Source organism: Formica exsecta, unplaced genomic scaffold (assembly GCF_003651465.1).
Source record: "Formica exsecta isolate Colony F162 unplaced genomic scaffold, ASM365146v1 scaffold220, whole genome shotgun sequence".
NCBI lineage: Eukaryota > Metazoa > Arthropoda > Insecta > Hymenoptera > Formicidae > Formica > Formica exsecta.
The window spans coordinates 47,454-60,169 of record NW_021849498.1 but is presented as its reverse complement, the minus strand read 5'-3'; the positions used below and the strand labels follow the sequence as shown (position 1 = coordinate 60,169).

General features: G+C 31.7%; 2 protein-coding genes and 1 long non-coding RNA gene across 3 annotated transcripts in view; 2 read left to right on the top strand and 1 right to left on the bottom strand.

Annotated features, from left to right (window-relative positions):
- LOC115235397 (transcriptional regulator ATRX homolog) overlaps window positions 1-11,651 on the top strand; it is a 13,934-nt gene extending 2,283 nt beyond the window's left edge. The window contains exons 5-21 of the mRNA XM_029807172.1: window positions 95-225; window positions 1,993-4,419; window positions 5,537-5,868; window positions 6,271-6,395; window positions 6,565-6,704; window positions 6,784-7,026; window positions 7,107-7,320; window positions 7,413-7,819; window positions 7,981-8,279; window positions 8,369-8,663; window positions 8,792-9,081; window positions 9,260-9,416; window positions 9,494-9,841; window positions 10,384-10,684; window positions 10,759-10,986; window positions 11,141-11,269; window positions 11,583-11,651. Of these exons, the coding sequence (XP_029663032.1) occupies window positions 95-225; window positions 1,993-4,419; window positions 5,537-5,868; window positions 6,271-6,395; window positions 6,565-6,704; window positions 6,784-7,026; window positions 7,107-7,320; window positions 7,413-7,819; window positions 7,981-8,279; window positions 8,369-8,663; window positions 8,792-9,081; window positions 9,260-9,416; window positions 9,494-9,841; window positions 10,384-10,684; window positions 10,759-10,986; window positions 11,141-11,269; window positions 11,583-11,651 (6,135 nt within the window). The remainder of the gene's footprint in view (window positions 1-94; window positions 226-1,992; window positions 4,420-5,536; window positions 5,869-6,270; window positions 6,396-6,564; window positions 6,705-6,783; window positions 7,027-7,106; window positions 7,321-7,412; window positions 7,820-7,980; window positions 8,280-8,368; window positions 8,664-8,791; window positions 9,082-9,259; window positions 9,417-9,493; window positions 9,842-10,383; window positions 10,685-10,758; window positions 10,987-11,140; window positions 11,270-11,582) is intronic.
- A 6-nt stretch (window positions 11,652-11,657) lies between these two features.
- LOC115235393 lies at window positions 11,658-12,589 on the top strand. The gene is made up of 2 exons (XR_003884021.1): window positions 11,658-11,880; window positions 11,961-12,589. It is a non-coding gene; the product is annotated as an uncharacterized LOC115235393 (long non-coding RNA).
- Window positions 12,590-12,609: 20 nt separating this feature from the next.
- The window catches only part of LOC115235396 (iduronate 2-sulfatase), a 5,158-nt gene continuing 5,051 nt past the window's right edge, over window positions 12,610-12,716 (bottom strand). Inside the window, exon 10 of the mRNA XM_029807171.1 lies at window positions 12,610-12,618. Within this exon, the coding sequence (XP_029663031.1) occupies window positions 12,610-12,618 (9 nt within the window). The remainder of the gene's footprint in view (window positions 12,619-12,716) is intronic.

The window sequence follows — 12,716 nt, the reverse complement described above, 5'->3', positions numbered from 1 at the left end:
TATATATTAATTATACATGTATATATTAATTATTGCTTGCATATACATACACATACAAATATAAAAATTTTTGTTAATCATTTCCTATTTTTAGAAATGCATAAAAAGAAATGCAACAATGTCACTATTGAATGCCGAAGAGAAGGAATGGAAATGTTTCATATGTAATCCTAAACCGATCTGGAACCTTAGAGCAGTATGCGCTGCTGTAATGGACACTTTTAAGTAAGTATAATTAAGGCATATAATTGTTGCTTGTGAAACTTACAGTAATCATAAGGGTACATTTTTTCATTAGATAGATATTTATATATTTCTTAATTTTCAAATAGCACTAGAAAATGATAAATAATTCCAATTCCTTTTTTTTTTCAAAAGATTAACATTGGCATTATATGTTACATCTCTTTCCCGTAAACTTTTCTTAGAAGCAAGTGGAAATGAATTTGTAGTCACATTTTAAGATATTAGGAGGGGGAAGAAGCTGATTTTAAATATAAATAAATCAAATGTGCCATTTGAAAATTAAATTATTGAAAGTGACACACATATGTTTATATATCAGTCCTGATATTAGTTTATGTACGTTTTGTTTTAGTTGTTTTATTGGACGATAAATCAATAGAATTATTATCCGAATCTCTAGAGATTTCATTTTTCCATTTTGAAATTCGTTTATCTTGTATGGATTTAGTTTTTTGATATCTTCTGTTCTCTCTTTGTACATATATAACGTTTGATTGAACAATCAGAACAAAGAAATTTTTGTTTCTTTTGTTATGATTGAAACACTATCATATCGGTCAATCAAACACTAATATATCGGTCAATCAAACACTACTCTATCCAAGGAAAAAATTTTGGAAGCCAACCTTGAAAAACTATTATTAAGAATAAAAATATTATAACTATTATTATGAATTATATAAATACTTTTATGACATAATTTTTCGAAAACTTTCTTGTCAAAGTATATGAAAAAGTTTCTAGTCATCCTATTTTTCAGACGTCCTGTGTATATACATATATGTATATATTACTAGCTTGATTGTTACATTGTTATTGTTTATATGTTGTTTCCATTAGGAAATTAAAATAGATGTCAAAGCTTTATATAATCAATAGACAATAATTTAATAATTTTTATATAGATTAAATTGCATGTTCTAGTAATGTTTAATGAAGCATGTTTTGTAATTAAATATGTTGTATGATTAATGCTGTTAGTCCGTTCTGTTATAATATAATTTACTAGAAGAAGACTGTTAAGAAAATAATGTTAGAGCAACATAAAAAGAAAAGAAGAGCAAAGTAAAATCTATCGCGTTTCTAGCTACAGGACTGGCTGACAGATACTAAAAGTTTGGCAATAAACAACTTAAAGAAGAATGGGGGACATGCATGTGTACATGATACTCTACCATGTCCACAGGAAAAGAGAAGATATGTACATATGGAATGGATCTTCTGTTTCAGAAAGGGTAACAGGAGAAACACCAACAAGATTGAAAGACGTACGTTACCATCTCATATACAAAGATTAAAAAGAGCCAAAGAAGTTCAGAAGAGTATGCGAATGTTATGTGATAGTGAGGAGAGTGGTAGTTCTTCTGATGATAAGACATTTGTAACAGTGAGATCCAGGCAGAGAATAGACAATCAACATCATCTGAAACAAAATGCAGATCTCAATCGGCAAAAAGAGATAGTGCAAGTGAATCTAACAGATTCGTCTGGAAACGAAAGTTTGTTTAATACAAGCGCAAGTTTAACATCCTATAAACAAGATAAACAAAGAAAAAGCAATAGAGAACAAAAAACTAAATCCATACAAAATAGACGAATATCAAAAAATAAAATCTCTAGCGATTCGGATAATAGTTCTATTGATATATCGTCCAGTAAAACAATTAAACAAAAACGTACAAGTAAATCTATCAGGACTGAAAAGATAATAAATAATAGCTATAATTCTATATATTTTTCTGATAGCGAAAGTGACAAGGATATTTCCACAAATAGAGCGTCAAATATATCTGAGAATCTTTCGAAGAATACTACACAACAAGGTAGAAAGAAGGATGCTAATTCTTCTGATGCAAAATCGACTAAGAACAAGGCGAAAAAGCATCAGGATTCAGCTAGTGAATCTGAAGATGAAGATATAAGGTATAAAAAACAGAACAGCAAAAGGCTTTCCACAAACCGCATTATGTCACATAATAATAACGAGGAAAAGAAGCGAAAAAAAAAAAAATACGACATGTCATCAAAGAAGCATCTTTCCAATATTCAGGAAGATGAATCAGATGCCAGTTCCAGCAAAGAATTTCAGAAGATAAAACTTCAAAAGGTGAATCACAATAAATACTCTATGAGACGATTGGCAGATTTAGAAATAGATTATACTAAGTCCCCTATTGAAGAAAATTCTGCATTTGAAAGCAAAGAAAATATTAATGACCAATCAGATATGAACCTTGATAATGCGAAAGAATTTGTAAGTGACTGTAAAGGAATAGTCTCAAATTTTCAAAAGTATATAAACTCTGTGGAGCAATTATATGGCAAAAAGGATGAAGAGGAGTTTATGCTGAGAATGATAGAGAAAATTAATAAATTGTGGCCGAGTTTGCAAAAAGTACAGAAGAATTTAACGACATTCTATCAGTCTAAAAGTTCTAAGAATAGAAAAAGTTCAGTTATCAGGAGATTACCCAAAGAAGTTAACGACGATGAACAATCTTCAGAAGAAACTAACATATATGAAAAACGTGCAACGAGCCAGAACAAGATTTGCAACTCCGGAAACGAACAAGATGGAAGTAAGAATGTATCCGAGTGCGACAGTGAAATATTTTCAGGGGACGAATCGAGAACATTACAGAAGATACAGATAATTCAGGACAAAGAAGATACATCAAATACAGAAAATAATGTAAATGTTAATGACAATAAAAGCGATGGAGATAAAGAGTTGATAGATTCGTCAAGGGATGAAGATAATGCGGATAAAAATATGGATTTGCAAAATAATTTGTCCAGTTCCCCAGTGCTAAGCGCATCAACAGAGAAAAAGAAAAGAAGCGCAGAACGGCCGATTAAAAAGCAACTATTTTCAGAAATTACCAATAATGAGACATCATTAACAGATAAAGATACTGATTCTAACGATAAACAGGCTAAATCAGATACTGACGTTCCTGGTAACGAAATTGAGATTGAAGATTCTCCTTTGAGAAATGGCAATCGAAAGATGATGTCACAAAATATCGGGCAAGACGATTCTGCGAACACAAAGGATATAATCAATGAATCGATGGATCTGTTTGATGCATCTTATCATGATATTCCCAAGGCTGCTGAAGAGAATGAAACTGAAACACAAGAAACGGCTGTAGAAACGAATTGTGATGATCCAAAATCTTCATCCAAAATTAAACCATTGGATAATTCTTTGCAAGATAGAGTTTTAAGCGAAAACGATAGGACATCTCTTTCATTTCATGATAATGAAGAGGAGAATTTATTGGATCAGGATAATCAAAAGAAATTGGCATCTGTATCTGCAACTAGCGAGAAAATTCATGATAATGTGGAAGAACTCGATATATCCGGAAAAACTAACACCGACGATATTGAATCTCTCGATGATGCTGAAGCACTCGCGAAGAAATCTCTCCTAGAATCAGATTCTGATTTGGATAACATATTAGACGTTGTAAATGTAGCTACTAAATCAATTGAAGGCTTAATCACAGATGATGATCGAACCGGAAAGGATAACGAAGCGGAAGACAATGATGTTGACGTCAATAGCACCAGCACATTGATATTATCGTCATTTCTAAAAAAGATTAATACTAACGTTGAAGCTAAGGCTGAAGTCGAGAACAAGAGTGGCAATCAACAAACAGATGAGAAGTCTCCCGAAGAAACCGGTTCTTTGAATGATGATGCCAAGGCAGAAGAAGCTGCCAAGAAAGCTCTCTTAGAATCAAATTCGGACGAGTCTACAATTTTATCATCGTCAGATTCTGGAGAGAATGAAAACAAGAAAACCGAATCAAATTCTTCCAGAGAGAATGCCAAATCGAAACAGGCTCTTTTAGCATCTTCTAACACTGAAAGTTCCAGTTCCGAGCCAACTGTATCCAATATAGAAGTTTTGAGTCGCCTCTCAAAGGACTTAAATAATTCTAAACGTAATCACGAACTCGAGAGTGATGGGGACTCAATAGTCTCTAGAATGAAAAGGAAAAGACTTAAACTCAGCAAAAGTCATCACCATTGGAACGATAAGAAATTGAGAATGCTTTGCGAAGTTCGTTTAAAGCGATTGAGCAGAAAAAATCTTAGACGTTATTCTCATGCGTTACAAAAGTCAAGAGAATATCTGGAACAAAAGAAACTCAAAAGGTATCGGGATCTTTCTCTAAAACCTCTGCTTATTGTCTTGCATCACTTGAAATAATTAACTGCTGTTTTATTGAAGAATTTTAAATATGATGTAATTATCTACGCACTTATTCAGAACATATTTGTCTTGAAGTAGTAGAGTTAAATTCTGTATGTGAATATGTGTGTACATGAGAGATATTATTATTTTTATTATTAATCTTGATTATACTTGTTATTAATTGTTTTTGTCACATAAAAATATTTTTATAATAATATAAATATATATACATATATATATATATATGTATATACACACACATACATATATACATACATATATACACATACATATATACATCATCATGTGTGTGATAAAAATTATAGATTATACGGGTATGTTATAACAATAAATTAGAAGAATATATTAGATGATTAATACTCTCCACACACAAATATGTGATGATTTTATTAGCATTATCTTTGTCACTATAAGATATGATTTACAAGATATACCAGTGTAATATTTTTGTTACATAATGCAGGACAATGCAGTGTGCGATTTTTCAAATTCAATATAGCATTTTCCAGCTAGAGAAGATTTACTATATGAAACTTGTGCAAGATGCATATAAGAGTGTATAAAATGTAGTTTTCTATTAAAATTTAGGATAAAAACAAAGAACGGTATAATAATTATACGTTCAATTTTGTGAGCACAAACGTAATGATGACATTTAAATTCGATTTTTCTCAAAATCTACAAAAATCTAGGAGAAGTTCTTGTAGCAAAGTATGTCATTTAGTCATTAATTATATAGTTCTTGTGATTATTCGTTATACACTTTTGTACAAATCTAGACACTTAATAGACAGTCTCTTCTCTTAAATTGAAAATTCTTTAATTTAACATTAAAAATTGTTTAATTCTACTGCAAATTATGAATTTATTTATAAATTTACATATGATCTTAATAACATAATTAGTATTTGGAGCCTTTCTCATAAATTTTTTGTATATTTTTATTGTAAACTTAATATTCCTTGAGCGAGACAAAGCTATTTACACAATAAATATTTTGTAGCAAAATTTATCATATTAGTTAATTATTATCCTTATTTCCATTGTCCTTTACAGTCTTGTTAATCTGGATAATCTCGAAAAAAAACGCACGAAAAACACAAAGAAAGATTCCGATTCGTCGATGGATGATGATATGTCTTCAAAAAATTCGAAAGGCTTAAATAAACGAAAAGGAAAACAAACAATCAAAGAAGAATCTTTAATGGATTATTTAAAAAAAATAGAAAATGGCGATGTTTCGGTAACTGCAGAAATGGATTCTAGTTCCGACGAATCAGTTCATCGAATAGAAAAAGTAGAAACTGTACCTATATCTAATGAAGCTTTAATATCGGAAGCAAATAGAATCGCAAAAGAGAATCTATTAAATTCCTCTGATTCAAATGGTAAGTAATTCGTTATTAGTGCATGTTTTTTAATTCATACCAAGAAATGTCTATTAAATTTTAAATGATATTTAAAATTTAAATGTCCGCGATTCGTAAATTTATCGATTTTCCTCGAAATTAAGAAACATAAACAGCATTAGATTTACTTATCTATAATCAAGATTTTGTTTTTTAGCTTTTATTAATCTTAATGATTGCTTTATTTAGATTTCATAAATTTAATGTTCTTGTATAAAAGCATTTTTACAGCACTTTATCGACATTTACTAATTTTTATCAATTTGAATTTTTTAACACGTTAAAAAAGTAATCTAATATTTCTTTGTTTTGTATATGATAATTATTTGTATGATCATATAGTTTATTCCAAATATTTTATATTGTGTTATTTAAATCTAGAAAAAGAAGTAGTACCACTGGACAGCAATGATGATATAAATAGTGATGATAAAAATGAAAAGACAGAAGAAAAGAAAAAGAAGCACAATAAGAAATCTGAAGAGAAAAGTTTAAAGCAAGATGATGTAAGACATTTTTTTATGATTTAATAAAAAAAGATATAAAAAATTAAAAATCACTAACTATTAAAAGGGAAGTGGTGCTTTTTAATTATATCGTTTATTATATTGCAAATCTGTTATATACAATAAGATCAATTGAAAAAGGTACTAATCTCACTCAAAAATATTTTAGGACAAGAAAGAGAAAAATAACAAAAGCAATTGGAGGCGAAATAAGTTACTGACAATGAGATTATCAGATACTGATTCTGATGCTGAAAAACAAAAATGGGATAAGAAACAAGAAAAAATGAAAAAGTCGGAAGGGAATAAGTAAGCATTTTATTATGTTATCCTACAGACACTGTAGATAAACGAAAAAAAAAAAATATTTTATTTTAATTTTTTGCAGTAGCGATTCCGATGATGAAGAAAAGCGGATACATAAGAAAAAGAAGACCAGGCGAAGAATTATAGATTCCGATTCGGATGTCATAATAACGGACGGTAGTATAGATTCTGACAATTCTTCGAGTGCCAAAGAAAATTCAAACGATTGGGATGACACGGGAAAAGAAAAGGAAAAACTAAAACGGAAGAGACGCAAACGCGGCGAGAGCATTTCGTCAGGCACGGATTCTTCGCTTACAGAGAAGTAAATTTATATACACACTGTTTCTCTCTATATATCCTTAGTTCTGTATCTTTGAATTAATGATATTATGTAATTTACAGGCCAAAACCAAAACGTAAGCGAATCAAGAAAGTAGCATCCGACAGTGATAGCAGTGTCACAGAAATAAATAATTCGCAAGAATCCACACCTGGCAAAAATGGTCGAAAAAATATACGAAAAGTTCTAAAAGATAAACAAGTAGCGGAGGATACAAAATTAGCTGCTAAGGAAGAAGAGGAAAGGCTTAAACGTATTGCTGAACGTCAAGCTGTGGTAAATTCTTACGTTTTCAACTGACGTTATCAATTTTTATTTATCATTATTATATATTTTCTCTCTACACATAATGTTACCTTTTGTTGTAGTACAATGAAATGTATGAGATGAGACTTGCTGGAGAGGAGAAAGTTGAAAAGCTTGTTTTGGACTTCGATACGGAGACGAAAAAGGAGCTCGTTAGCGTGCACGAGGAATTAGTGAAGCGTCTAAAACCGCATCAAGCGCAGGGTATCAAATTTATGTGGGACGCTTGTTTTGAATCCCTAGAAAGAGTAAAGACTACATCCGGATCCGGATGTATAATCGCGCATTGCATGGGTCTGGGTAAGACACTGCAGGTAATCGCTCTGACGCACACACTTTTGTCTCACGAGGCGACAGGTGTTAAGACGGTACTGATAGTTTGTCCGCTAAGCACAGTGCTCAATTGGTTAAATGAGTACAGAACGTGGTTGAATGATCTGGATGATATCGAAGTATATGAATTGACAAAGTGAGTACGAATTTAAATGATACTTGTGTTAATTAAAATTATTTTTCTATCTAAAGCTTTTTTCTCGCCAAAGAAAATGTCACGATATAATGTGCGATCTGTGAATTTTTCATGACAGATACTTTATTAAAAGTAAAAAAAAAACCAAACAACACTTTCAGATATAAAAAAAATTTTGAAAGAAAGCAACAGCTACAGAGATGGCAAAAGACCGGCGGTGTGATGATTATCGGTTATGAAATGTTTCGTAATCTTACGGGCGCTAATAAAAATATCCGAAAGGGTATGAAGGAAGTGATAGAGGAATGTCTGGTCGATCCAGGCGCGGATCTCGTTGTCTGCGATGAAGGCCATTTATTAAAGAAGGAGGATACTGCTTTAAGTAAATGTATGAGAAGGGTGAGAACTATGAGACGCATAGTACTTACAGGGACACCACTGCAAAATAATTTAATAGAATGTGAGTACTTTATAAAGGATCTTTATAACCATATATTTTTTCAATAAACACAAATATATCATGTGTATTTGAAATTTACAATTTTGCAGATCATTGCATGGTACAATTTGTTAAACCAAATCTGTTAGGTACAAAGAAAGAATTTTTGAATAGATTCGTAAATCCGATAACGAACGGTCAATTTGACGATTCTACCGCTTATGATGTTAAATTAATGAAAAAGCGAGCGCACGTGTTGCACAAAATGTTAGAGGGTAGTGTACAGAGGTTTGATTATTCCGTGCTTACACCGTTCCTACCGCCTAAACAGGAGTATGTTATTTTTGTCAGATTAACAGACACGCAAATTAAAATGTACCAATATTACTTGGAGAATCTTGCGAGGTATGGATTGCTTGGATCTTATATTTTTATCATGTTTTCTTCTATTTTATATGTGACTTGAAATAATTGTAATTACTTTCCAATTAAACGATACATGTATATATTATCTCATATCCTTCTTTCTGTAGACGCTCCTCTGGTGCAGGAGGAACTCTTTTTGCAGATTTTCAAGCGTTACAAAGGATCTGGACGCATTCCCTAGTTTTGCGTTTGAACGCAGAGAAGATAGAAAAAGCAAATGAGAAGAAAGAACTTTTGAGCGAGTCGGAAGGTTCATTGAAAGATTTTATTAACGATAGTAGCGACTCAGAACAGAACAACAGCAGCAGTTCGAGCAGTGACAGTGATGTTGAAGCTATCGATGATGCAAAAGAGAATACAAATATTTCCAAGCGTAGAACAAGAAATAATCCTGGTGGTAAGTTTTTACAATGATGTATTTGAGAACAGTGTTTTACATAATTTATAATGTTGATATAATAAATCATATAAATTAATAAAAAAATTAAATTATTAAAAATGAATGAGAATATACACAATATGCGTATTGAGATAATAATTAAAAGAATAAAAATATTAAATAAATCAAATTTTAGAAGAGGAATCGGAAGAAGAGGTTAAAGAAGAGAGTCGAGAGGCAGAATGGTGGTCGCAGTTTGTGCAGCCTGAGCATTTCGAAGACATGAGAGTATCTGCTAAACTATTACTTTTTTTTGGAATTCTAAATGAATGTGAACAGATTGGTGATAAAGTGTACGTATTTTACATCAAACAATTATACAAATAACGATTATGCATCATTATTATATGTTACATTGTTTTCTCGATAGGCTTTTGTTCTCGCAATCTCTATACTCTCTCACTTTAATCGAGGAATTTCTTCGAAAAATAGACGATCAGACTCAGAACGATACATCCTTGGATACATTGGATAATCATACCGGAAGTTGGTCCTTAGGTCTTGATTACTTTCGGCTTGACGGTCAGACATCAGCCGAAAACAGAAATATGTGGTGTAAAATATTTAACAAACCCTCTAATACGAGGGCGAGATTGTTCCTTATATCCACGCGTGCCGGAGGATTGGGAATAAACTTAACCGCGGCTAACAGAGTGATTATATTCGACGCCAGTTGGAATCCCTCTCACGACGTGCAAAGCATATTTCGGATATACAGGTATATACTTCTTTCGGCACTTTTCGTTATTTGATTTTACCATCATCCATCAAATCAATAATAGTATTATTTTTTGTGGATCTGAGAGCCGCGTTTAATTCGATGGATACGTCCAAATTGATAGAATCAATGAGAGATAAGGGAGTGAGGGAAGAACTGATTAGGAAATGGGCTATGGGGATATTATGAGAGAGATGAGTAATAGGGTGAGGATAGGGAAATGAAAAAAGAAGTCAGGTAAGGGAAAAAGTAAAGAGAAGTGGATTATGAGGTGGAATTATGGGTATGGAGGGAGAGGATAGAAAGACTACAAAAGAGATATTTAAAGTGTATGTCGGACGCTGGGTTATTTCATCAGAGAAATTACAGAATAAATGAAGCGGATAATGGGAAGAAGGGCGTAGAGGTTTTAGAAAAGATCAGAGGAAAAGAAAAAGGATATGCTCTGGCGACGAAATGTTGGGAGGAAATTAGAATGAAGACATTACATATAAAGTTATCAATCATTATTCATCAAATTAATCGTTTCTGATGATTTTCAGATTCGGGCAAAAGAAGCCGTGTTATGTATATCGATTCCTGGCGGCGGGAACAATGGAAGAGAAGATTTACAATCGTCAAGTCACTAAATTATCGCTCTCGTGTCGAGTTGTGGACGAGCAACAGATCGAACGTCATTATAGCAATCATAATCTAAACGAGTTGTATAGTTTCGAAGGGTATAGCGATGCGGAGAAACCTACATTAAATTTACCTAAGGATAGACTATTAGCAGAAATATTCCTGAAATATAAGGATGTCGTGGAAAATTATCACGAACACGATTCTTTATTAGAAAACAAGGTGAGTAATATTTTTTTCATCAGAAAGAAAAAACGTATTTATATTTTATCAATAATAAATTGCATTTTTAACAGGCCGAGGAGGAATTGGACGAGGAAGAACGCAAACAGGCTTGGTTAGAATATGAAGAGGAGAAGAAGGGAAAACCGCCGATGAATCCGATGTTGAATATGGCTTATCAAAATAACATGTTACTGCAGCAGTATAATATGATGATGAACACTGGACAGACTGGTTTAATGCCTCAAGATATGTCTATCCAAGTGGAGTATGAAAATCTCCAACAGCTTATTCGTAAAGATGTAAGCATACAATTAATGCAATATCTTTACAATAATACAATTACCTTGCAATAATACAATTACCTTTTAAGAATACAATTAAAAACACTAAACTATGCTAGCCTTCATAAAAGAATTGTTTAAGTGAATTATTTATAATTATGGATTTGTGTAGTACCCCAATTCAACGCCGGAACAACAAAAAATAATGACAAATCGAGCCCTATTGGAAATGTATAATTATTGGGAAAAACAAGCTACATTATACTCTAACCAACCTATGAGAAATCCAGCAACTACATCGGTATTGGTCTACTTTATACTATTTCTATTTATATGTTGACTGCTACGCGAATTTTACATGTTTTAACTTGGGGCTACATGGCAGTCAACGTGTTATTATTATTATTAATAACATTGAGAGAGAGAGATGGAGAGAGAGGGAGGGTGGGAGGGAGAGGGAGGAAGAGAAAGATGATATTTAGTAAGCTAATCTTGAGAAAACGGCCGTTATATAATCTTTCTCTTTTTCCCTTATGCGTTTTTAAATAATCCCAAGTATATTTTACAATAATATAAAAAATGTATAAATTTTTATAACGCACGATATTTTATAGAATTTTCAACAAAGGCCGATGATCGTACCACATACTGCGAGTAACAGCAAACTCTTTTATAATATATAATATAAATTTAAATATATTTATTATTTCTGTGTGTTTTGTGTAGCAACAAGTCTCACAATTGAATCAATTGCTCACATCGTCGGGGCAATCGGGAAATTATGTAAACGCGAACAAATCCGCACAACCAAACATGGCGAAGATGGTAGATCTAGTACCAAACCCATTTACATATCAAAACACTCTATCGAATAACAATGCAGGCGGAAAAACAAACGATGATATAATTGAAGTATATATACGTTGCTATATACTTTATGCTTTATTTGTGTGCACTGACAATTGAAAATGATACATTATTTGAATTTACAGGTGATACCTACTACAAGTAACATTGGTGTGTCAAACGTACAAGGAGCGATACAACCAACTAATAACAATAAGAATCAAGAGGAGTAGAATTCCTTCCCTTATTAATAATTCGTATGAATTATACAATGGTATCATTGGTAAGTGATATGGAAGTTGATACACTGTAAGGCGAAATGCAAGTCGTATACGAAGGTATTATTTACATTTCACATATTGATTTCCTATGTAATATAAAAAACTGTTATGGTCTTTTTTGTATTATTAAGTTCGATTATATATTATTAGTTTCGTGTATGTGTAAACCATAATTGGCTTATTTATGTTGTCAAAATTTATTGCGTACAGATTATGTAGTGCAAAATAACGTAGTCAAGTGTATTTGAAAATGTATTTCTCGCGAGCTTTTTGCAGAATGAGGCTTTACTTTATATAAGTAATGTCTTTACTTTACATAAGAGGCATATTTAGGAAAACGTCTATATACATTACAGTTTTTTAATCCATTGTTAAAGTACATTTAATCTATCTTCATTTTTTGTCTCATTAGATATATATTTATTATTAGATGTGTATATATAGAGTATCTATTTTCCAAACATTTTTATAGATATATACACATACATTTACAACAAATATTCTGTATATTTATTTACCTTTTCTTACGGCAAACAGAATGGGAGCATTCGTAATACATATTTGTTTCTTTAATTGTGTTAATAATCAATAATTTATTGATTTCATATACACACACACACA